This window comes from Mytilus edulis, chromosome 2, assembly GCF_963676685.1.
Source record: "Mytilus edulis chromosome 2, xbMytEdul2.2, whole genome shotgun sequence".
NCBI classification, from domain to species: domain Eukaryota; kingdom Metazoa; phylum Mollusca; class Bivalvia; order Mytilida; family Mytilidae; genus Mytilus; species Mytilus edulis.
In genome coordinates, this window is record NC_092345.1 from 12,534,688 (window position 1) to 12,561,955 (window position 27,268).

At 31.6% G+C, this 27,268-nt stretch overlaps 2 protein-coding genes across 2 annotated transcripts; one reads left to right on the top strand and one right to left on the bottom strand.

Annotated features, from left to right (window-relative positions):
• Positions 1-640: 640 nt before the first annotated feature.
• On the bottom strand, positions 641-6,849 carry LOC139511484 (uncharacterized). The gene is made up of 3 exons (XM_071298261.1): positions 6,468-6,849; positions 3,651-3,917; positions 641-1,513 (listed from the first exon to the last, which is right to left on the bottom strand). Exons 1-3 carry the CDS (start codon positions 6,781-6,783, stop codon positions 837-839), a joined length of 1,260 nt encoding a protein of 419 aa, XP_071154362.1. The 5' UTR covers positions 6,784-6,849; the 3' UTR covers positions 641-836.
• A 2,321-nt stretch (positions 6,850-9,170) lies between these two features.
• Positions 9,171-25,644, top strand: LOC139511485 (histone-lysine N-methyltransferase SMYD3-like). The gene is made up of 12 exons (XM_071298262.1): positions 9,171-9,391; positions 11,237-11,300; positions 13,686-13,796; positions 16,663-16,732; positions 17,369-17,493; positions 18,522-18,589; positions 19,575-19,683; positions 20,369-20,479; positions 21,532-21,598; positions 23,773-23,895; positions 24,493-24,667; positions 25,385-25,644. The coding sequence occupies exons 1-12, from the start codon at positions 9,291-9,293 to the stop codon at positions 25,611-25,613; spliced, it is 1,353 nt and encodes a 450-aa protein (XP_071154363.1). The 5' UTR covers positions 9,171-9,290; the 3' UTR covers positions 25,614-25,644.
• Positions 25,645-27,268: the final 1,624 nt, after the last annotated feature.

Below are 27,268 nucleotides of genomic sequence, written 5' to 3' on the forward strand. Positions count from 1 at the left end.
CGATCTATGAGTTTGACTGTCCCTCTGGTATCTTTTGTCCCTCTTTTAATTAATAATTATTGAGATTTCAATATCGGTGCACCACTGTTAACTTCATATTTACATATCATGAAAACTTAATGTTAACTGATAAACCATGTAAAGGAAGTCAGTTGACATCCTTCATGACAAACATTTATGTCTTTTAATATTTTTGGGTATATAGGATCATTTCAATGTGTAAAGGTCCAGCTGACAGGGTTTACCTCAACTAAACCTCATTTCATTGTTTATTATTTAACAGTACATAAAGGGTCGATTCCTCAGTAAGAATAAGAAGTAGGTCTATAGAATAATCCCTATAGTGCATTGACAATGATTAAAATTTTAGTGTTTGTCATTCTATTTAGTCTCTTTGACCATAAAAATGCTTACAATATCTGACAGTAGTCTTTTTTAAGGGTTCTAGCATACTGTATACAATATAAGTTTTGCTAATCTTTTAAGACTGTATGTTGACGTGTAGGTGCTTCATCACTTAGCCTCATTGTCTCATTGGCAAACCACATCTTCTTTCTTTATATTATTTGTATAAGGAAGGTAGCATAGAACCAGCTACCTCTTTTGTTGTTAGTCACTTGAAAATAAAAGCAATAAAATGTTCTTTGAGATTCATATTTTATTACAATATTGATGTTCAGCATAAAGATATATATTTGTGTCAAGCCTTCCCAAGTTGATTATTTGTGACCATACTAATTTTACAGGACTGTCAAAATAACTGTGGCCTGCTGCTGCCATTTAAAGCAAAATACTTGTTCCTTCATAAAAAATTAAGTCTGTTTATCCTAAGTACATCACTTGTTTGCAACATCTTCATCCTGAATTAATTTCATGAAAAGTTCAGCAACTCTCATAGGATTCACTATGCTATTACTTGTTTTATGTTCTGGCTTCTTTATAGAAGTTAACTTACTTTTAATATCACTTTTATATTTTTGAAGAACACCATGTTTTTGAAGCCAACTTTGGAAACCAGACTTTTTAGAATCATCTCCATGAAACTTGCATGGAAATTTTTCAAAATTTAGAGCCATCCACACAGATAGAATTGCCCAATAGTTTACCTGCCCATTTGTATCAAAGATTGTCATTGGTTGATCCTGGACAAGTAATAAATCTTTTTCAACATTATAAAAATTTACATACAGATGTTTTGAAGATACAAAAAAAGATGGGATAAAACAATTTCTTAAGTCTTTGTTTAGTTTCACAGCCAAAAATGAATTTAAAATTGTCTGACTTATTGCTTGTACATAAATATTAGTCTCAAGAAGGTCAGCAGTCACTGAATTCTCCATTTCAGGTTTTATGTCTTCAGGATTATCCTCATCTATCAATTTTGATCTTTTTGATTCAGGTTCATCTTCATTCTCTTCAACATCTTCAGTAATAATTTGAACTATTTCCCGAAAAGAACCATTATTCCCTTCAATGACAATATCTGCCTTTCCATGCCACAAATCTGCACATCCTGAAACCAGAAAAGAACATTAATAAGAAAGAAAATTACTTTCCTATGCATTGAATGGTATAATAACAACAAACTGTTAAACCCTTTAAACAGTTTGTGATTGTTAAATGTATACCCTGCAATGCATTATCATAAAAATCACTTTACTCTATAAATCCATTTAAAATAAATCATTATCCATCCCTTGTTCCACTAGTCCATTCTGTGTCATGTTTAAGTTATAGTCTAAGGCATTTTACCCTCAAGTTCTGGTCTTGTCCAGTTGAAACTTAGTTCAAGAGGTTGGTCATTTAAAAACGTACCAACCATATCCTTTACGTTGAGGTATCCACATCTGCAGATTTATCAAAAAATATTATGTGATCCCGAGCTTAAAGTCATATGAAACGAGTGAGCCGATGTTTACCGATTGTCATCTTATAGTAAACAAATAACAAAAAGCATGGGTATTGAGCACATATTTAACATGTACAATCAGATAATTGTTTATTTTAATGACAGATCCATGCGTATTGTAACCACCAGATTTTTACGAGGAGGGTTACGCTCAGGTCACTATGCATACGGAAAATATGTTAGCGAATTGCTTCTCTTTTCTCAGAATTTCGTCATCTTTCTCAGATTTCTATTCTCTTTTCTCAGTTCTGTCATCCTTTACGTTCAAAACAATCAAACATTCACTTTCAAAATTTGCAAAAGTGGTGTTTTGTAAAAATAATAATAATGGGGTTTATCAACTACTTTTACATGCCCTTAAAAAAGAGCCAATTTAGGGCAGGCACACGAATATCGTACACAATCCTTTAATAATCTAGCTAAAAAATATTTCAAGATCTTACATGAATAAACACACACAATAAAACAAATGTACTACTTATAGACATGTAAGGAACTTTGAATATTGTTGATTTGAAATGTTATCATAAGCATGATAAGAGGTAATAGAAACACGAGTTATCTTCAGATGTCATACATGTATAAATACATTTAAAAAACACAGTACTGAGTATCACTCTATTTGTCAAATAACAGTTTGGTTCTACGTGAGCACAAGTTAGCACACCAATAAACGATTTTACAGTATTTACTCCTATCATGCCTGTAAACTGTTCCAACTATTCGGAATACATGTATCTTTAAAAGTCGGATTACATGTTCCACAAAAACTTGATATTTCCTAATTGTTTTGTTAATTTTTGCATTAGAAATTAATCAGTTGCTCATTAAAATTTGCATTATTGAAAGTACATAAAATTAAAGCTCGAGATCAAATACTGTTTTTTGGTATATCTGCAGATGCAGATACGTCAACGTAAACGATACGGTTGATAAATTTTTACGTCTTTAAATGACCTACCTCTTATACTATATATATGTTTATTTTTGTGTGAACTTAAATATATATGGATTGAAAATCTTTCAAAATTCACTGACATGGAAATATGATTATGAGCTTTATTGATTTATTCAGGAGATGCATTCACAAGGTGAGGGAATCAATACTATCTCAAAGAATGCTGGTAGTTACTGAAACCATGTTCATGATGAACTATATTTACCCTGCTGAAATGAAATGAATGCAATCTAATTAAATAACAAAAGAAATTGAGGAAGGATGATCTTGTCGTCAGGAGGGGTACTTTTTTTTATTTATCAAAATGAACTTTATAAAATAATGAAATGCAACTTTTTTTTAACTTTTAACTTCTTAATATATGTTCCAAAATTTCAGTGTTTCAAACTCATAATTATAATACTGCATGTTCAAAACATGAACTATGTCATAACTATTTTAAACGGGTACCATTCTATAAAAATGTCAAGACAATATGTTGAGTAGACCATTAGTTTAACCAATAGAAATGTACATAACACATAGTATTTGTTTTGTACCAAAAATTAAGAAATACGAAAAGGAGATAATGTTAAGACATTACCAAATTAAATATTTGACAAATTATAGAACAGATATACACAACTTAGATGTACATGTATTAAACTTGAAATTTTATAGAAATACACCTGATATACACAATACATGTAGGTGCATGTGGTATATTGAAAATCACCCTCTTCAAAATTTAATTTAATAAGTCTAATAAAAACATCATATAAGGTATTATGTACATGTATTTACCAAAATTAGTGTTGTCTGCTTTTACGCTAGTCTGTTTACAGAATGGACAATTAACCTCTAATACACTGCTTTTTGACCTAGATCTGGAATCATCATTATCACCATTAGTAGCTTCCTGGGAAGTATCCTTGAAGTTCCCATTTGTATGATCAACAAATACTTTGCCATCAGATAACAGAGGAGCAAAAAGATGACATGCTAAAACTGTCTGAATGGTTTCTTTATCTTGATGATCCAATTTACCAAGACATTGGACATGTTTTTTACCTGAAAAATAAGTAAATTATAGTTTGCAAGTAATTATTTTTGCGCAATGTGGTTTGGATGTATGCCCCTCCACCTTGATTGGTAAACATGGTAAATGTATCATTTGTAACATGAATTCATCCACAAAAAAATACTTCGACATGCTCTACTTGTTGAAATTGTTTGCCTTCTTTAGAATTACATACAACTTTGAAAAAAAAACCAGGATAATCACATGACACTGCAGATTTTGAAGATTTTTGTTCTCTGTTTAAGTTTTTTTTCTTATCAGGGATAGTTACTTATTTCATGTATTTGGGGAACTATTTCCAAATTTGTGATTGTCCCCAAACTGTAACACAAAGTTCAATAAAGATTAAAAAAAAAATTTCGGTTCAGAAGAACATGTACATGTACATGTACCAGTCAGGGGACTTACTGAAATAAGTGATTTTTAAATCACTTATTTGAGTAGAAATTTGAGGTTTTGTCACAAATTGGGATTTTGTAGTTTTTTCAAAATTTTCAACACATAGGTTTAAATAATATCTTTTAATTAGTAAAATTCAAAAATATGAACTTTTTGCTTCTTTAAAGTAGCAAGGTTTATGCCTTTGATGCTATCATTTAGCTGGAAATTCTATTTTAGTTGAAAAAATGCTATAATAATGGCTTTACATAATGAACTGATACTTTCTTAAAAGATTTTTCACAGCAGTGGGAGTATTTTTCCTGTGAAGTTCAAGGTTTCATCTTTCAGATTATGTAATAAAATTCTACCGTTCCCGATAAAAATTTCAGTTTGGGGGTGTTGAAATTGGCTGTTTCAGAATCTAAAGCATCATGGGTAATTTCATTGTTCGTACCCCAAAGTGAAAATAACGTTACGTCATTGGTTGAATTTCGATTGTTTATGACGTTTTAAACCAATCAAAACGCTTTGGTGTACGCTATTGAAAATATTACCCAGGATGCATTAGATTCTGAAACGACGAATTAGTGGGGGTTATTAAAAGAATAATACTTAAAGAAGTGATTTTTGGGAAGGAAATTGAGGTCTGATACTTAAACAAGTGATTTTATGTCATTATCCTAGATTCAGTACAAGGTCATCGCCTGAAATGACCTGGTCATCCTAGACAACACAGATGTTGGTTCTGATAAGTTTAGAAACATAATTAGTCCCTGGATCATTAGTATTCTATATTTAAAGCTACAATAAAATTAAATCACTTCTTCTAGTGATTAATTTGTATTACTTAAATAGGTGATTATTAAAGTAAGACTAACTTTCAACCTTTATGGAAATAATGTTACTTGAATCAGTGATTTAAAAAATCACTTGTTTAAGTAAGTCCCCTGACTGTGAACCAAACTTTTTGGCCAAATTGACAAGATGTCTAGTTGACAAGGAGCCACATTTGTCTTTTTTTAAATACAGGTTTTACTTTTCATGCTTATAGTATAATTAGATGACTTTCACATTCAAGTACATGTACTTTCCTGTACAAGCTGAATAACAATGCAAACAAACTATATGTTTTAAACAGACACAGGTACATGTAATAATCAATTCTTTAATGACATGAATGATGTCAAATGCCTATACATTACGCTGGGGCCTTTTAAATCTGACTATGCAGTATGGGCATTGCTCATTATTGAAGGCCGCACGGTGACCTATAGTTGTTGATTTCTGTGTCATTTTGGTCACTTGTAGAGAGTTGTCTCATTGGCAATCATACATGTCATACCACATCTTTTTTTTTATATATATACATGTATGTAGCTTGTTGTTCGGTGTGAGCCAAGGCTCCGTGTTGAAGGCTGTACATTGACCTATAATAGTTTACTTTTTTTTAAATATTGGCAATCATACATGTCATACCACATCTTTTTTTTTTATATATATACATGTATGTAGCTTGTTGTTCTGTGTGAGACAAGGCTCCGTGTTGAAGGCTGTACATTGACCTATAATAGTTTACATTTTTTAAAATTGTTATCTGGATGGAGAGTTGTCTCATTGGCACTCACACCACATCTTCCTATATCTATGTACATGTATATGCCGATTGACCACATACAATGTATCAATTGTGGAAACTCTTTTACGTTATTATAATTACATTAAATGTATGTTTCACTATAATACGTTATTCTGATTGGCTAACTGTACAACACATGTTATTCCTTAAGCAGTTGTATCACACTATAAAACTTTTCATTCATGATGACACGAGGTCCCACAATAAAGTGCACAGGTAAATGAAATAAAAACTTGATAAAAGGTGTGTTTTCATGATCCTATAGGTAAAAATGTAATTATAAGTATTGAATGCTTTTTTTTGTAACTTTGTAGGGTTGTAAAAGCGTTGACCGTGCGCACATTTTTAGTATGAAGCGCTTCCTACAAAATGTACTTCGGTCAACGCTTTTACACCCCAATAAATTTACAAAAAAGAGCATTCAATTCTTAACATAAAATGTTGATATTGGTGTATGGTTGACATCATGTGATCTTGTATTACAGGTCTCTGATCTCATTTACAGATAAAGACTGTAACCTACCCTCCTCTATGTTGATAACATATTCATTTAGTTTTTCTACTGCTTTTCTTTGACCTTCATTTACAATAGATCTAACATCCCCATTAGATTTCATTAGTACTTCTGATGTTCCTTGATAAATGTCAAATAATGGGTCTCCGACATAGAGGTTATTTTGAAGTTTATCAGACAGAGTGTGCAATGCTAAAATTAGGTTTTTCGAAAAGGATTTATTTAAATGGGCATTGCAATAAGTTAGTCCAAGATAAATAAAAGGCTTATTCCACACATCCCCATAAGGAACACGTTGGCGTTTCTGTTCAAGTAAGTGATTCATTTCGATTCTGTTCAAGACAACCAGACCAACAATTACATCAATAATAAAATTTCTGTTGTCCAAAATAAAGGGGGTTACACTAAAGACCTGAAAGTGGACCTGAAAAGACCTGAAAAGACCTGAAAAGACCTGAAAATATACGACTGAAATTATTCAAATTGCAATAACTTTTTTATTATTGGATGGAATTTCTTCAAGTTGGAATTTTATTAATTGTAAATATCCTTATTTCATTAAAATTAAAATGTTTTAAATTAAAAACAAGTTTTTGATGCCAAAAGTTGGACCTGAACGGAGAAATGAAAAGACCTGAAGGGACCTGAAAATCTATGGTCGGACTAATTCTAACTTCAATAACTTTTTTAATATTCAGTGGATATCTTTCAACTTTTGATTTTGTGAAACAAAAAGTTCAATATAATGATAATATGAAAAAAAAATATATAAAAAAAATCGTTGGGGTGTCAAACATGTCAAAACTCGGACCTGAACGGAAAATTAAAAATCTGAATGAGCCAAAAATTCCGCTAATATTTTTTAAAATAGAAAATAATAAACATAGAAGAAAAATATGGTTGTTTACTTTTCATGTTCGATGTCATTTGGTCTCTTTTTGAGATCTGTCTCATTGGGATCACACCACATCTTTTTTCTATTTTTTTTTATTGACGGGTACCAAAGATGATAATCAAAACTTGCATGCCAAAACTTATAAGTCAAAGAGACATAATATACCATAGAAATAAATAATTCAGAAAAAGGTTTGGTGCCTTTAAACTATGATAACCCCGTCACATTCTTTATACGTGTCCCAAGTCTAGAACCTGCACTTTGTGACAAACGTCGGACCTGATGAATTAAAAATGAAGTCCTGAATGAACCTGGATATATAATAGTTAATACAACATAGCTTATAAATCATTTGCATTTATTTTCATTCAAGAAGAGTCCAAACCAACTTGTGAAAAAAAAAATTATTTAAGTTTAACGATTAGCATGAAAAGTTTATAGTTGAATTTGTTTAGTTACTGCGTCTGAGTTTGATTAATAAAGTTTGAAGTTTTGTTACAAGATATAGTGATAATCCAATTAAAAGATTAAAGTGAAATGTTTATTTAGACTAATGATCCAATTATCACCTTATATCAATACAAGGTGTGAATTACAACCAGCACACGTTCATGTAGTTAAAACATTCCAATCGCCGGACGAACACGCGTCTTTAAATTACATATGATTTATGGGGAAGCAATACTATCATTTTCATTTTATAAATAAAACAGTTTAAGACCTGCTTTAATATTTATTAATAGAGATTAAGCAAGTTGAATAGTTTGGATAAATTTAACGGGGATCTTCTTTTTTTTCAAGTCTCTTTAGGTCCAGGATTCATCATCAACAAGGTATTTTGTATTCAAATATGTTCCTGTATAAATATAAAGTCATACGTTCTCTTCAATAGACGCTTGTCTAAAATAAAAACAAATAGAAAAAAAAACCAATGTTGTGAGAGTTTGAATACATCTACCCCTATAATTCATGTCTTTTATTTCCCTGACAAGGTCCGAATTTTCTAACTCACCCATTATATTTTCGATAAAAATCTTTATCATTTCAATGATCTATTATACCTTTCCTATAACAAAATTCATATTTCAAGGAGATTGATTGAAAAAAGTTAAAGAACTTAAATAAATCTGACCGCAGTCTTTTCAAGCTTTATATTATTTAATTTTCCGTTCAGGTCTGAGTTTTCACACCCCAACGATATTTTTCATATATTTTTTTTAATTTTTATCATTATATTGAAATTTTTGTTTCACAAAATCAAAAGTTGAAAGATATCCACTGAATATTAAAAAAGTTATTGAAGTTAGAATTAGTCCGACCATAGATTTTCAGGTCCCTTCAGGTCTTTTCATTTCTCCGTTCAGGTCCAACTTTTGGCATCAAAAACTTGTTTTTAATTTAAAACATTTTAATTTAAATGAAATAGGGATATTTACAATTAATAAAATTCCAACTTGAAGAAATTCCATCCAATAATAAAAAAGTTATTGCAATTTGAATAATTTCAGTCGTATATTTTCAGGTCTTTTCAGGTCTTTTCAGGTCCACTTTCAGGTCTTTAGTGTAACCCAAATAAAGGGCCTAAAAAGTAGGGGACGGTAACGACAAAATTGGCAATCTAGCTCTCTGTTCCATATGAGCACGATAAAAAGTTATGTTTGATTTATGGTAATCATACTTTTGCAAAAAATAAAGCAAGCCATTAGAACACAATTTGAAATATTAGCTAAAAATTAACAAACACAGTACGAGAAAATAGACATAAGCAGGCTTAAAATTAAAATTAGAAATGCTTGTCCGTCATCGGTTTTCTACTTATGTTATAATTTTTCAACGATGTAAGCGATTTAAATTCGTCTGCAATGCGTTGTGCATGATTAGTGTCAAGTGTGACTGTATTAGCAGATCAGGTGGCTGTAAAAGCAACGATATTTAAAATGGCAACTCACCTCGGTGATGTTATTATGTCTGCAAAGCCTTATGTTCACACTTTAAGTCAGAGTAATCGAACAGTAAACTGTAGTTCATGTGTAAAAAGGTAAAAGAAGCTGTGCATTTTGTATGTCTTACATTTGTACATGTCGTTATGAGGTCTATAGATACATTCCTTCTCCATTTAACACATGGTTATTCTTAAATAATCATATTAATATGTATGTTTCATGCAATTCTATGAAAGCAATCAAACAAAAACATTTGTTTTTCTTACAGGCACTCATCTCAGAAAAAAAAATTCCTACATGTTTATACATATACCTTTATATGGTAACAAGACATATCGGCACCCAAGTGCGAAGACATTTCGGCACCCATTTGGACACTTTGGTATCCAGACATTTCCGTACCAAGACAATCTGGCACCTCGTTTTTAAAAATAAATTTATTACATGTATTATGAAAAATTCAAGAATTGTTGCATAGATATTTTAAGTTGTATATGAAATATGCATTACAAAAAGAATAATCACAATTAAGGTATATATTTATTTATATTATTAAATTATGAAACATCAGATACTTTTAACATAAGAATTAAATGTGGAGGTGAGGTATGGTTACCATGAGACACTCACCATAGGCCAAATAGCATAACAACTTTAGGTCATTGTACTGCCTTCAACAATGAGCATATCCTATACTGCATAGTCGGCTATAAGAAAGTATCTGCTATTATTAACTTTTATTGCGATTGTGTATATGTCAATGGAACAGCAACAGAGTATCGAAGTGACTTTAAGTGTTAGAACTTATGGTGCTTGCTTTCTGTATAAATGTTATATGTTATGTTATACATGTAATTATAGTATTTAAACTTTGTGTTCATACCTATAGTATGCTTTTGGCTTTAACATCTAGCTTATCATGCTTATGTAACCAGAGAGCACGAATTTCATTACAAAATTGCTTGTCTCCACCGGGACTCGAACCCGGGACTTCTACAAGGCAGCGCGTATACCGACTGAGCTAAAGAAGTACTTCCTTAGCTCAACCGCTTACGGCTGACTAAGTATCTACCAAATGTTCTAAGGGAAGCAATCCCGTCACACTTATTACAACAATGAACCATGCTTTTAGTGCTTCATTTTGTGCTGATGATTTATTGCATGTGTATTAAGTGTCTAAATATTAAAACTTATTCACCCGGCCACCATCATTTTTATGAAGCCCAGGTGGTTGTGTGGTCTAGCGGGACGGCTACAGTGCAGGCGATTTGGTGTCATGATATCTCAGTAGCATGGGTTCGAACCCCGGTGAGGGAAGAACAAAAAAATTGCGAAAGCAAATTTACAGATCTAACATTATTGGGTTGATGTTTAGACGAGTTGTATATGTATATATATATATATATATATATAAAGTGCCTAGAAAATCAACTTAACGATGTCGGCGCCGTGGCTGGAACCTTTACTTTTTATTTCTGACTTCTACAACAACACTGCCTAGCATTGCGCAGAGACCTTAAGTATCCCCTCCTCTAACTCTAACTTATTTTGATGACACAAGATCCAACAATATTAAGAGTGCACAGGTAAATTAAATAAAAAATAAAAAAATTGATAAAAATCGTGTTTTCATGATCCTAGCTAAAAAATGTAATTATAAGTATTGAATGCTTCTTTTTGTAACTTCATAGGGTTGTAAAATCGTTGACAGTGCACACATTTTTAGAATGAAGCACTTCCGGGCTTTATACAAAATGTAATTGGGTCAATGCTTGTACACCCCAATTAAGTTACAATTAAAAAGCATTCAATTCTTAAATGTTCTTACCAACTATATCATGTATGTCTGAAAATAATTATAACTCTAATTAACATCTTTTTGTGGTTTTTAATAACATACTAATATTCAGTAATTTCACTTATTATTTTAAAAATTTCAGCTGTGATGCTTTAAAGAAATGCTCTAAATGTGGTGTGTTGAAATACTGTAGTGTCTCATGTCAGGTGAGAATTTTAGTGTATTTTTATATAAACAATATTTCCACTGATTAAATCTCTATTTTGTTGGTGCCTGCTTTAATGCTGACATTTCTTTTCACATTTATATAACATTTCATTAGTAATGTCTGAAAATATTTTAAAAAAATCAATGCTGATCAACTATTTTTACAAATTACAGGAGTAATTTCCCTTGGAAATTTGAATTACATGGAACATTTTAATGTGCAATGTACATGTATGTGCTCTCATATATTAAATAAGAAGATGGGATGTGATTGCCAATGAGAGAACTCTCCACAAGAGTCTAAATGACACAGAAATAAACAACTACAGTTCACCCACAGGCTTCAACAATGATTTACCCATACTGCATAGTCAGCTATTAAAGGCCCCAAATGACAAATGTAAAACAATTCAAACTTCTTATTTTTATATTGTTCTAAATGTCAATTTGTTTTTTAGCATCTATACTTTTAAACGAGAAGACCTCATTTTGTGTGTCACTTCTCTCCCTCCCACAATAAATTAATCATTGTGCCTCTGTGTCCTATAGGTACCATGTAAAGTTGCATTTGTCATCCATTCTTATTCACGTTTTTTGATTGAGTTAGGCCTGCCAATTGATATTTTATCGTGTGTTTTTCTATGTTGTGATGTTATGCAATTGTTTTCGGAAAAAGGGAAAAGGTTTGGATCCATTAAAACGTTTAATCCCGCTGCAAATGTTTGCACCTGTCCTAAGTCAGGAATCTAATGTACAGTAGTTGTCGTTTGTTTATGTAATTTATACGTGTTTCTAGTTTCTCGTTTTTTTATATAGATTAGACTGTTGGTTTTCCCGTTTGAATGGTTTTACACTGGTAATTTTGGGGCCCTTTTTAGCTTGTTGTTCGGTGTGAGCCAAGGCTCCGTGTTGAAGGCCGTACATTGACCTATAATGGTTTACTTTTTTTGAAAATTGCTATTTGGATGGAGAGTTGTCTCATTGGAACTCACACCACATCTTCCTATATCTATTATGATTTTTTAATTTGGGTTATTTTGGGAGTCAGACTAGACTTCCGGTTTGCGTTTTTCTGTACTTTGAACATACAAATAATCATGATAATATGACCTATAATGGTCTACTTTTATAAATTGTTATTTGGATGGAGAGTTATCTCATTGGTACTCATACCATATCTTCATATATCTATCTAAAGACTATGAATTAGTGTATTTGCTATCTGCTATCATTTTCAAGTTTACTATCCATGGCGGTCACAGAGTTTATTAAATAGAGAGGGGGGATAGGACCCTTATCGGGACTCCGGGATCGGATGTTTTGAAGCTCGGGATTTTTCGGGATTGACCCTTTCAGGATCCGGGAATTCTTTTTTTGAATTTTCGGGATGTCGGGATTTTAATTTATATAATATCGGGACCTCAGGATTTCTAGTATTTAAGATCATTAAAGCATGGGATTTCGGGATCAGGACCCCTCCTACCCTCCCCCTCTATATAATATGTCAATGACCGCCATGATCGATTAGTAAACTGAAAATTGATAGTAAAAAGCAAATACACTTTATTTTTAGTAATGAATGTTCATAATATTCAGATAAACGCTAACATTATTGAAATGAATAAAAAACAAAAAAATGGGAATTTTTGAGGAAAAAAAATGAGGAACCGGACTATAAAAAACAATTTTCATGTTCCAAAGTACCTATGACTTTTGATACCCTTTCTGAAATTCTCCAGTCATAAAATCTTTTACAAAACTTCATCAGGTTTATTAAATAGAGAGGGTCTATATAATACATGAATGACTGCTGTGGATTGATTAGTAAACTGAGAATTGATAGTAAAAAGCAAACACACTTTAATTATAGTAATGAATGTTCATAGTATACTAAACATATGTTCATAATGAAATAAATAGAAAACAAAAAAATTGAGAATTTTTGGGAAAAAAGGAAGAGGGGTTGTAAAACAATTATCCTGTCCCCAAGTACCTATAACTTTTGATACCTTTCCTATAAATTCCAATGGTTTACTGGGGGGCTCTTTACTATTCACGGCGGTCACTGATAATAAATATACAAATATATCAGTGACCGTTTATAGTAATTATAGTAAATATGTATGTTCAGAGTATACAGAAAAACAGAAGGAATAAAATTCAGTATTTGGAAAAAAGGGGGAGGGCAAAAAAAATGTGGCAAGTCCCCAAGTACCTTTGACTTTTGATAACTCTCCTGAAATTCTCCAGTTATAATTAATTTTTTTTCAGTTTACATATATGCTATTTCCACGCGATTTCGCGGGTGTGTTCTAGTTTGATTTAAATGTTTATTTACATGTTATTTGTTTTACATGTACAGTTTTATATACATTTTATCACAGAGAGAAGATTGGACTGTTCACAAAGAAGAATGTAGCTATTTACAGCGTGTGTCTCCTAATATTCCAGTGGATAGTGTAATGTTGATGTTAAGACTGATAATTAAACACAAGGTAATTTTTACTAAAATAAAACTGTGGTCAAACATTTTCTAGTGTCAAATTTGCTAAAGCCGTGATTATTTATCTTTGATATTAACAGATTTCTGCTTATAAGAACCACTCTTTTTTGGAAAGAACTTTGGAGTGATGTTAAAATTCTTGGGAAAATTCAGTATTCTAAGTTAATAATAATAGTAACTTGTTATTAGAATTGATTCCTGCTTTCTATTTGAAAACATAATTGATCCATACGTTGCTATAAAGGTTATGTTCATTAAATCATTTAAAAATAGCACCAACTAGTTCCATTTTATAGATTGTAAACTTTACCATTTCTTCTCTGAAACTCCTAACTGTTTAGAAGTGATGATTGGGGAATATGTGCAAATTAATTTTTTTCTGTCAATATGGACAAATTAATTTTGAAAATTTATAAGCAAAATTTTTCAAAAGAAATTGATTTCCTGATTGAACTTGTTTTTATACAACGTGTCAGCTGGTAATCCTATTTCATCCTTTCTCTGTAACATTGATGTCAATACATGTATTGTAATTTATTTTAATATGGTCCTTTTTAAAAAGTTGTTTGTTTTTAAAAAGCAAAGAAAAAGCATGGTTGTATGAGGCAATTCTTGAATCTGAATATTCAGTTTTGAAATTATATATTCTAAAATTGCAAGGCCAAAACATTACAGGATTAATAATTGTGATTTATTTGCTTAATAACTTTACTATAGTCAAAAGGTGTAAATGGTGGCTAATATAGCACTTTTCATATTTTTAGCTCACCTGGCCTAAAAGGCCATGTGAGCTTTTCTCATCACTTGGCGTCTGTCGTCGTCGTCGTTGTCGTCGTCGTTAACAATTTTTCAAACATCTTCTCCTCTGAAACTACTGAATGGATTTGGATGAAACTTAGCATGATAGTTCCTTAGATTATCCTGCACAAAGTGTGTGCTTCGATTTTTGATCCGTCAAAAAACATGGCCGCCCTTACTTTAAATAGAACATAGGGGTCAAATGCAGTTTTTGGCTTATATCTCAAAAACGAAAGCATTTAGAGCAAATCTGACAGGGGTAAAAATGTTCATTAGGTCAAAATCTATCAGCCCTGAAATTTTCAGACGAATCAAACAAACTATTGTTGGGTTGCTGCCACTTAATTGGTAATTTTAAGGAAATTTTGCAGTTTTTGGTCATTATCTTGAATATCATTATAGATAAAGATAAACTGTAAACAGCAAAAATGATCAGCAAAGTAAGATCTACAAATAGGTTAATATGACCAAAATTGTCAATTGACCCCTTAAGGGGTAAATGTCCTTTAATGACAATTTTTCACAATTTGTTCATCATATTTGCTAACTTTAAAAAATCTTCTCCTCTGAAACTACTGAATGGATTTGGATGAAACTTAGCATGATAGTTCCTTAGATTATCCTGCACAAAGTGTGTGCTTCGATTTTTGATCCGTCAAAAACATGGCTGCCCTTGCTTTAAATAGAACATAGGGGTCAAATGCAGTTTTTGGCTTATATCTCAAAAACGAAAGCATTTAGAGCAAATCTGACATGGGGTAAAAATGTTCATTAGGTCAAAATCTATCAGCCCTGAAATTTTCAGACGAATCAAACAAACCATTGTTGGGTTGCTGCCACTTAATTGGTAATTTTAAGGAAATTTTGCAGTTTTTGGTCATTATCGTGAATATCATTATAGATAAAGATAAACTGTAAACAGCAAAAATGATCAGCAAAGTAAGATCTACAAATAAGTTAAATATGACCAAAATTGTCAATTGACCCCTTAAGGGGTTATTGTCCTTTAATGACAATTTTTCACAATTTGTTCATCATATTTGCTAACTTTAAAAAATCTTCTTCTCTTAAACTACTCAACCAAATTCAACCAAACTTCAACTGAATGATCAGTAGGGTGTATAAAATAAAGTTTGTGTTTTATTTTCTATTTTGTCTAAAAACATGGCCATCATGGCTAAAAATAGAACACAGGGTAAAATGCAGTTTTTGGCTTATATCTAAAAAACTCCAGCATTTAGAGCAAATAAGACTAGAAGTGAAAATATTTATTAGGTCAAGGTCTACCTGTCCTGAAATTTTCAATTTGCAATTTGCAAAAAAAATAATTTGTTGTGCTACTTCCAAAAAATAGAAAATATTCTGACCAGAAAAAAACCCATGTCCCCCTACAAGTTAAATGGTCCATGCCTAACTGTTATTAATGAAATCATTTAACTGTTTTGCTGTTATTGGAGCCCCTTGCCCCTTCTCAGCAGTGGAATAAATCCAAATCATGAATGAAGAAATTCGAAAGAATAACAATTTAATAATGTAACAATAACAATTTTATTGTTAAAATTCTTTTATTGTAACCATAATGTAATAAAAATAACGTCCTGCCGCTCTTCTTGTATGCATATTATATTAGAAGGAAACGTGTATACATGGTAGAACTTGTATTTCTCTCCGGCGCTCTCGGACGCGTCCGGGTTGTTTTTAGTGTGACCGACCGTTCTTTATTTATAAACAGTAAGTCATATATATTTGTAATATTGAAGAATTGTTAGCTGTACATGTTTGCCTGGCATGGTTCAATATGTTCAATAAGGCATTGTTTACCAGGTGAGCGATTGAGGCTGTTGAGAGCCTCTTGTTGATATTTAGGAAAAAAGTGCTGACTTCATAAAAAATCACATGATGAATTTAATCCTTATAAGCAAGGTCAGATTTTTTATTGTTATGTACAAGTCTAAACTCTTGGGTTACAAAAGTTGTTTGGGTATAGTAGAAGAAAACATATTACAAATTTATCTTTGTGTTAATATTTAATAACTTGTATATTTTGTTTAACTTTCCAGCAAAGAGATTTTGGAAAACCTGATAGCTCTAATGATACTTGGAAGAGAAATTTTGTAGATTTTAAAACTCGTAAGTGGAAAAGTATATGCCTTTAATGTATCCTAAAAGGAAAACAGGTAAAGTATTTAATTATTGTTATCAAATAACAAAGTTAATAAACACTTAAACTGATAATGAGGGCCAGCCAGCTTTTTACATACTCAGCAGGAATTGTTAAACTATTTTTTTTTTTCACTAAAAGTTTTGTATATATTTTTATTTTTCTAAGATTTGTTCAGTACCAAAACCAGAAAACCTTGCCATACTTAAATACTGGACTTTACTATCATTAATTAACACATCTTTTCACAGATATTGATAACTTGCACAAAAAAATACAATTACACTTTTATATAGTACTTACTCTTCCAAGAAATTAAGAGCCGAACCCATTAGCAAACAAATTTCTTTTTCTGACATTAAAATAGATATAATAATTAAAAACTGGTTTAAAAAATGTTCATAAACTGGAAGAAGAAAAACATGAACCCTTTTACTAAGAAAGGGTGGTCAATATAGTAACAGAAGAACTTTCTAATTCATAGCAATCAACTGACAACAGGGTTAAAAAATCTTATACATACAAAGAAATGTGATTCTTGGAGAAGGTAAAATTTAGTAATTTCTTGTTGATTGATTGATAGCATCTAAATATTTTAATTACAGATAAGAAGGAGACACAACAAGATCCTGAAAGGATGTCCCAGTTTTCACAGATAATGTTCACCTTACAAAAGCTTGTAGGAAATAGCTTACCACCAGCCACTGAGATATTTGATATCTTTTGCAAGGTAGTGTCTATTATGCCTATAAGTTAAAAGAGCATGGAGCATAACATAAATATTTCTGTCGTGGCCACATGACTCATAGTATCGACAGTAGTCAATACATTAGTAAATGTTATTACAATGCTCCTACCATAATAGAGGGTCCTTTTCTGGTGACGTCTGTGTGTCTATCTGTTTGTTTGTCTTGTATCTGGTTTGAGGTAAAGTTACAGTAAATGGCTTTCTGATATAGATTTCACAGTTTTGCTGATGGAAATATGACAGTATGCACATAGCATGGTTTCTTAGACACATATTATTGTTAACAAGGAGATATGTCTTTTTCGAAATAAGTATTTGGAGGTTGGCAAGTTATGTTTGGAACACACATTCAATTCAATCAATGCACCTGAACTTCAGTATAATTTGAAGTTTTTATTCTAAGTCAGGTCAAATAACTTGTATATAACTATGGTAAGATTGGCATGCTTATGGAGTAAGACATAAGTGTTTCTATTCAGGCCACTTCATTGACTGTAGTTGCAATACATATACAGTGAAACCTGGTTAAACATAATCCTGTATAAACAGAAAACTTGTATTAACCAAACATGTTCTTAAGCTCCATTGTATCAAATTGTATGCGTTGTGAACCTGATTAAACCGGACATCAGCCAAAACCAAACAAAATATTAAGTCCTGAAGAGGTTCCGCTTTAACAGGTTTCACTGTACATGTATCATGTATATATTGATATGTTTTATCTGATCAGGAGACAGTAATACAAATACGTATAATGCATTGACCAACTGGCTTTTTATATTCCAGAAGGCAGTTAACAGTTTTACTATTTGTCATTATGATCATAACATTTTATATTCCAAATGGCAGTTAACAGTTTTACTATTTGTCATTATAATAGTTACATTTTATATTCCAAATGGCAGTTAACAGTTTTACTATTTGTCATTATAATCATAACATTTTATATTCCAAATGGCAGTTAACAGTTTTACTATTTGTCATTATAATAGTTACATTTTATATTCCAGATGGCAGTTAACAGTTTTACTATTTGTGATGGAGAATTAAATCCTGTTGGTGTTGGTATTTTTATCAGGTAAGTCATACAAAAGGAATAGGTCCGGTAAGGGCAGATTTTGGCCTCAAATTTCAGGTTCATCTGACGATAGATTTTGGACACTTTTTAAACACTTAAAAGTGTCTATTTCAATTGATTCAATTATTTTATTTAAAAGATGTTAACTGATTTTGTCATTAAAACGATCCGATTTAAGCCTAAATATGAAAAATCTATCAAATATGCCAAACAATGTCACTTTTCAGATTGTTTTTGTCAAAAATGAAAGTGGCGCATCCGTGTTCATCCTCAACCTTTATATATGTTATTTATTATCATCAAATACAACTTACATTTCAATTTTATGAATGAACACAAATGCGGCCACTTTCATTTAAGACGAAAACCGTCCAAAATTTAACTTAAATGCTAAAATTGTGAAGATTTCAATAATTTAGCATTCTTTATGATGCTAGTACCCAATATATGTGCATTGTATTGTCAAAAACAGCACATATTTATGTAGCAGAACCATTCTTCTTTCCAATAGATAACTAGAAGTTTACATTTTAACAATTTTGTAAAACTGCTATATTTTGGGGCCAAATAACGGTCTTACCGGACCTACTCCTTTGTTCATTTAAATATATTTTTAATTATTGATAACCATAAAGTCTCCTTTTAAAACTCAGAAATACAAGAGTGACATTATATAATTGATAAAATTTTATGAGCTGCAAATTTACAAATCTTTCTGACGATGAAGACGACAGAATGTAGGATTGCTATGTCTCGCTTTTTCCACTAAAGTGGAAGGCTCGACAAAAATCAATCTTAATTTTTCCATGTTAAAGAAGACTCAGTGTAACTGTTATGTAACTTTGCTTCTTTCATTTACAAAAAGTGATATTTTGTCCAACATTAATTGATGCACCATAATCTATCTTTTTCAGTATATTAGAGTCTCTCATTATAATGAAATAAATTTTATTATGAAACAAAAGTTATATGTTTTTTACTATAGCCCATCTTTGATTGACCATAGCTGTGAACCTAATGCTGTTGTAACATTCTCTGGGAAGACATTATACCTCAGGGCATTAGAAGAGATAAAAGACCCCAATCCTGAAAATGTAAGTTTTTATACACTTAGTGGTGATAATTATGTTCTGTCAGTGTGTCTATTTGTTTGTTCATTCTTCCCATGTCAGCTTAAAGTTTTACCATAGTTTAAGGTATTTTACTAAGTAGCTGTAGTCACATTAACTTGTAACTTGGTAGATATATTCATTATGGTGTGAACTTTTAGTACTGTAAATTCAGAAGTTTTGCGATATTGTTATTTATGCAAAACATTTGACAGAAACTCGTCATTTATGCATACCTTTATGACGTCATTTACCAGATAGAGGGGATCTTCTGTATCCCTGCACACGTTCATCAAGTGTCTTAGTGATTGTCATTGTGCAGGATAAACTAGAAATGATATTTGTTCTGTAGGTACTAAATCATAATTTCCTAATGACAGCAGTGTTGAAAGACTATTATGAGAATTCAATTTGCTGAATGATTTGTGCAATATAGCTTTATAGTTTTCCAACCACTAGCTCAACATTGGAACAGAAATGACGACCCCCCCTAAACACATGAGTTTTTGACGGAAATGCATCGAACTCGAGAGTTGTCTATTGGGTTATATCTGTGTATTGAAGAATACGTGAATGATTGATTGCATGGTGAATTTTTAGTGTAAAGTGACATAATTTGTGTTATAATGGTGTTCTTCTTATGTTATGTTCTATTATCTTTATCTTTTAGATTAGAATAAGTTACATAGATCAGTTGGCCTTGACCTCAGACAGACAGGATCAGCTTTATAAACAGTATTATTTTACCTGTGTTTGTACAAGGTGTTCTGATGAGAAAAAGGTAAGCATCATATGATGATAAAACAATGTGGGAATATTTTTAGAGACTTTCCTTTTTAGAGTATTCACTTCAACATTTCACACAAAAAATAAGATATTGATATGATTTAGTCACTATTGCTTTCAAACAAGCTAAAATATTGACAATACAAAAAAGTTTATGATGCTGCTTTCATTGGAAGTAGTAATCTGTTTAGTTATATTGAACATGCTCTTCATTATTATTAACACGATTAACTTTATGTTTTGAATTCCAATAAAATTTCATTAAATTCTTATAGGAGCAGTAGGTACGAGATATATAAAAAATCTAAAATATAATATATTTTTTTAAATCATTAATGAAATTGAAATAGTGAAATAATAATTCGCTTTTAGCAGCCAGTATGGGTTTATTTTGTCAAAATAAGGGAAAAAATATTGATTATGTATTATTCACTTGCAAGTGAATAATTCGACCTCATTAAATCTGTATTCATGTGAACCTCAATTGAACCCCTTAGCTAGTGATGGATAACACCTGAATTGTGTGTGTATAGTTATTTAAAAGAATGTCAACATTGAAAGTGGAACAAATGTAAATTATTTAATTAACTTATTCGATCCACAAAAACTCATTCTTTTACAGTTAAAAACGATGATTAACTTATATTTTTAATCTATAATTTAAAATTAAACAGACATAGAAAAATCCAATTACACAAGTTTGCTTTATCTATTTATATCTTTATTTATGTTTATATCACTTATATGGTCTTCGGAAGTATTCGGAGGCCAACTCGATAATTGATTAGATGGCGTCTAGACTAAAATACACACGAAACGAAGCTGCATATTCTCAACCCTATGCCATGCAAATTGCTTATTTTAGACTTTTTATGATTTGGATAAATGTTTTACAATGTTATTAATCAAATACTAGAATTTGAATCAAATCGGTGACTATGAATTTGACAGCTAGTGCCCCTTTAAAGTAACAAAATGTATTAGAATGCTATTGAATGAAATGTGTTCATATCTAATTCTTATTACTTTTGAAATGTTTTAATTTAGGATAAGAAAATGAGAAGTGTTAAATGTCAGAACTGTTGCCTTGGTAACCTGGAAAAGGATGAAGATGGTTAGTAGTAATTTGTGAATTGAAAGTTTCTTTAGATAAAGATGAATCACACTTAAAAGCATAAACCTTTTTATATGACCGCAATATGATGTATTTAAATGAGTAGTTATTGTTGCAAACACCATTAGTAATTTGAATTGAGATGAGTTTTTGAATAAGGGAAAGGGGGATGTGAAATAAAATTGGGGGGGGGGGGGGGGGGTAAATTTTTCTCATTTCAAATTTCATCAATAAAAAGAAAATTTCTTCAAACATTTTTTTGAGAGGATTAATATTCAACAGCATAGTGAATTGCTCAAAGGCAAAAACACAAATTTTAAGTTTATTAGACCACATTCATTCTGTGTCAGAAACCTATGCTGTGTCAACTATTTAATCACAATCCAAATTTAGAGCTGAATCCAGCTTGAATGTTGTGTCCATACTTGCCCCAACTGTTCAGGGTTCAACCTCTGCAGTCGTATAAAGCTGCACCCTGCAGAGCATCTGGTTATTTAAGGGATAAAATAAAATAATTAATATTTCATCTGCAAATGGCCCTTGATAGCTTGCTGTTCAGTGTGATCCAAGGCTTCGTAATGAAGGCTGTAATTTGACCTATGATTGTTGATTTTTTATTCTTTGTGACTTGGATGGAGAGTTGTCTCAATAGCACTCATACCACATCTGCTTATTTATATTGTTTGATATAAAGTTAGTAAATATAAACTTGATGTATAGTCAGGGCCGTAACTACCTAACTAAACCGAAAATTTTATTTTGAAGTAATAAATTGAAATATTGACAATATGTACACAAAGAACTTGAATTAAAATTATTAACAACAGAAGTTTACAATTTCAACAGTGTTATCAGGATACGTGATATATGTCATTTTCCGGATTGTTTATTGATAGTGTTTGTTTTTGGTTTTTTTGTGTGGCCGTCTGTCTGTTATTCAGTATTCGTACGAGCATGACGAGAACACATATGAAACTTTGCTTTTGGCAATTTTGAATAAAATTTAACTGCTCACATTTATTAAGGGGCTCAATTAAGCAGAGGAAGTTCCCTTTGTATTGTGAATCTTCTATGATATATAGGAAATTCGTTACCGGCTGAATCAGCTGTTGGATCTTTTTTTTTTAATGTGACTAGTCAGATGGTACGAGAACATTATGGGCAATGCCTTAGTAGTAAAACACTCCCATTTGTTGTAGCAGGGACTTTCTATACTAAGTATATACTAGTATAGAAGGTCCCTGGTTGTAGTTATATACATGTTTGTTCAGCTTTCAACAATATTGAAATTCACGGTTCTCGATAAAAAAAAAAATATCTTGCGTTCTATGATCTTGCTTTATATCTTTTTTAACATGCCAGTTTGATTTCTAACCAAAATATCTTTAAATACAGATAATAATATTAATTGTTTGCATAAAAATTGCTTCCAGGATCCAGCAATACTGATGTTTCTTAAAGTAAGGAAATCGAAGAAAACGGGTAATTTTTAGCCACTGATTTTATTGAGAAAAAAATCTGCGGTCACAATGTATTTAATGTTGATAATTATAGTTCAAGGTACAGCCTTCAAGACGGAGCCTTGGCTCACCCCAAACAGCAATCTCAGCTTTTTTTGGCATAAAAGTTGCTTCCAGGTTCAAGCAATACTGATGTTTCTTAAAGCAAGGAAATCGAAGGAAAAAGGGTCACTTTTAGCCATTTTACTGAGAGAAAAAAATCGAACCCTAGTTACGGACCTGATAGTGATACTGTGAAAGGTCATTTTTATGATTAAAGTTTGCGGGACCATCTATAATCATTCATCTAGAATGTGACGGAAAAAAATACATGTTACTTTAGTCTTAGCCATGATGTGCTTATTTATGTTTGCTTGGTCTTCATTGGTTCTTATTCAATTATGTTGTATTTTTTTTTTCATTCCTCTAATTTTGCTCTTGTTCTATAAAGAAAGCAAAAGGAGACCATGCTTTATGGACACCACAGAGAAAGAACATAAATTTTTGCACCTAATTGAAAAAGAATAAAGTTTAGCTATTTATTGCCAAGAAATATATTTCACCACTATATCTTGTGTGATAAGTCTTTAGAACCATCTATGGAGGAGAATATGTTATCATACTTGATGCAGTTGTAGAATGTAAGGTATATGTATATTTCTTTCTATTTTTTAGGTTTTCCTCCCTGTAAAGAATGTGGTTGTACTTTGAACAGTACAGATTTACCTAGAATTAACAAATATGAAAATTATATATGCAGGTCATTAGAAAGTTTAAAGTTGGAGAAAAAGTTCCAAGGTAAACAGAAGTGAACCTTGCATGTATTGTAAAACGTACAGTTTTAAATGATAGTTGTGTGTCATCATTTCATATGATTGTTAATGCTTCTTTGATAAACAGTTTGTTACTTCAGTTACATGTTTTTTTTTAGGTGAACCACTAGTAGTCCTTTTAGCTGTTGGCAATCCCCCATAAGTCATAGTCTATTGACCTTGAAACTTTAGCATAGTTTGTTTGTTGAAGTTTGTGATTTGGTTAGTTTCAGGGAACTACTTGTGATAAGTCAATGATACTTGGTGTTCAGTTGTATTTACATTAGCACATCTCATTTTCAAGGAGTTTATTTGACCATCAACCTTTAGTCGATGGTTCAATGACTAGAAGTTCTGCATAGTTTTCATGTTAAGGTATTGCGATTTAAATATCAATATACTGTATGCATTTTACTATCATGATAACATACAGAGAGACATATTTACATAAACATATCAATGTTCAAATCATGTATAATATTAATTAATAAAACCAAGAAGTTTAAGATGAAGAAAAATACCAAGAAAATAAAATTGATACTTTAAAGAGGCAAGATTACATAAATCTCTATTTTTATTTAAGATGCTGCAAAACTGCTCCAGAGTTGTATTGACTGCCAACAAAAACAAAAAGATTATTTTTCTTCATACAACATTCACTGCCTACAGATATTAGATCTGGGACTAGATGCCAGTATAGATTGTGAAAACTGGTCCCAAGCTTTGTCTTACACCAGTTTACTTATCGCACCGTACAGGTAGGTTGGAAACTATATAAAAATAAGGAGATGTGGTATGATTGCCATTAGACAACTATCCACCAGAGTTCAAATGAGAAAGATATTAGCAATTCAAGGTCACTGTACTGCCTTCAACAATGAGATAAACCCATACGATAGAGTCCTCGAAACAGGCCCTGACATAACTTGAAATAAATTGAGAAAATAATGATCAAATAAAAAACAATACAACTTACAAAAAACAAATATGACTGTCAGGAACCTTTGATAGCCACTGAATTACAGACTCCTGACTTGGAACAGGCACATACAAAAATGTGGGTTGCTTAAACATGTTTGTTAGTTCTCAATCCTCTGTGTAGCCTGGGACAGTGGTGTAGCAGGACAACATAGGGACAAACTGTAAAATCAGTAGCATAAAAACAATAGACACAAAGCAATGATATTAGAGTACTTGCAGTAACCAACAGCTAGTTCAAAGCCAATTACAACTAACAAAAAAAGGCACTTATATAAGAATATTCACATTTACAGACAGCTAGTTCAAGGCCAATTACAACTTTTAAATAAACAATGTTCTCACGGACATAAGTATCAATCAGTACAGATTTAGTGTAAAGATGTCATAAAAAGTCTGAGACAAGTTTTATGCATACAGCATGCTTTTTGCAGCTGGATGTCAGGTACCCATTAATTCTTTATTAAAAATTTAAATCTTGTTGTTTTTATTTTCAGATTGTATTATCCACATCAAAGCCCTCAGATTGGTCTACTGTTAATGAAGCAAGGAAAAATACAACTGTTTTTAAAACTGTTAAAGGAAGCTCTGACATCTTTACAGCAATCAGGGGAGATAATACAGATAACACATGGACAAGACCATCCATTATATAGAGATTTAAAAGATTTATTAGAACAGTGCATGGAGGAGATGAGAATGACATTAGAATTTAGTAACAGTTAATGGAGATCAATAAAAATGAAAGAATATAGAACATTTTTTAATATTTTTTCCTACCTTTAATCTCAAAAATGTCTTGAGAAGAAAGGTGGCAGATACCAAACTCATAAGTCAAAAACAAATTGACAAGGCCCCAGTAAAACAAAAAACAACAACAAAAAACAACAAAAAAATATGCCAAACACAACATATAAAACTAAAGACTATTTAACACAACAAAAAAACCCACCAAGAACTGGGTTGGTCTCAGGTGCTCCTGAAGATGTGTTGGAAAATCTATGTTTAAGTGTTTTGCATGTGCCCATCCAGACCAATTTCCCAGAAACTGTATTACATATACCATTAGTGTATAGTTTAATGTATTTTTGCTGAATTGACCTTGCACTAAAAGATAAGGTAGATATGTCTGATATCTGTTCAATAGCTTATCACATTGACTTACAAAAGTGAATTTATAAGATTTTACATAATAAGTTATTTTTATTTACATACTCAATAAAAAAAAGAAAGATCAGCAATGTAAAAGTAAAATAAAGTAAAATAAGGCAAGTAAATTGAAGATTACTTCTAGAGCTCCTGAGATAACTATGTTTTTGATTTGGGTTCGTGTGTTTGGATATGTCACATGGGGAAAGTGATCTGAAGGCATTAGAGAACCTCTTAAAAGCTTAATGTTTTAGTAGGTAGAAGACGATCCTTCACTTTGAATAGAGATGTCTTATGTTATGAAGATTCGGTCTGTCGTATGTCCATTGTCCTTGACCTCATTTTCATGGTTTAGTGACTACTTAGTTTGCTTAACTTCTCTCTTATGTGTAAATAGGATAACAATATTTAGTATGTGCGTACCTTGCAAGGTCCTCATGCCTGGCATGCAGTTTCACTTGACCTCAACCTCATTCATGGATCAGTGAAAAAGGTTAAGTTTTCATGGTTAAGTCCATATCTCAGATACTATAAGTAGTAGATCTACTATATATTTGGTGTATGGAATGATTGTAAGGTGTACATGTCCAACTGGCAGGTCATCTGACATTGACCTCTTTTTCATGGTTCAGTAGTTGAAGTTTTTGTGTTTTGGTCTTTTTTTTTTAATACTCTATGCAAATGGTCTACTATATCTGGTGTAAGGTATGGAATGATTGTAATGTGTACATGTACATCTGGAAGGTATAATCTGACCTTCATCTAATTTTCATGGTTCAGTGGTTATAGTTTTTTGTGTTTTGGTCTGTTGTTCATCTACTGCATGCAATAGGTCAACTATATTTGATGTTTCCTGGTGTGATGTGTAATAGGTCAACTATATTTAAAGCATATTTGGTGTATGGAATGATTGTAAGGTATACGTATTTCCAGTTTTGTTTACCTGACCTTGACCTAATTTTCATGGATCATGTTATGTTGATGAGCTTTATATTTAGGACTATCGGTTAACAACCAAGGATCGACATTTCAGCACTCTTGTTTTCTTTTTTTTGTTTTTACGTTTTGTTTTTGTCATGGCTAAGTTTGTATGTATGAACATAAATTTAAAGCTGTGTAGCAGGTCACTCAGGCATGCTTCTGTGTCTGGCTTCTAGACCTAGTTTTGAGCATACCTAAAGATGCAATTCAAGACATTTGAGACACCAAAGATATCAGAAGATGGGGTTTGA

What these genes read in the sequence shown, in the direction of transcription:
- LOC139511484 (XM_071298261.1), bottom strand. Translation starts at nt 6,783, where the DNA reads ATGAATCACTTACTTGAACAGAAACGCCAACGTGTTCCTTATGGGGAT. An exon ending in TGTTATCAACATAGAGGAGG is followed by an intron (nt 3,918 to 6,467) that starts GTAGGTTACAGT and finishes CTTATTTTTCAG; the next exon opens with GTAAAAAACATGTCCAATGT. An exon ending in AGCAGACAACACTAATTTTG is followed by an intron (nt 1,514 to 3,650) that starts GTAAATACATGT and finishes TTCTGGTTTCAG; the next exon opens with GATGTGCAGATTTGTGGCAT.
- LOC139511485 (XM_071298262.1), top strand. Translation starts at nt 9,291, where the DNA reads ATGGCAACTCACCTCGGTGATGTTATTATGTCTGCAAAGCCTTATGTT. An exon ending in GGTGTTGGTATTTTTATCAG is followed by an intron (nt 18,590 to 19,574) that starts GTAAGTCATACA and finishes TTTTTACTATAG; the next exon opens with CCCATCTTTGATTGACCATA. An exon ending in CCTGGAAAAGGATGAAGATG is followed by an intron (nt 21,599 to 23,772) that starts GTTAGTAGTAAT and finishes TCTATTTTTTAG; the next exon opens with GTTTTCCTCCCTGTAAAGAA.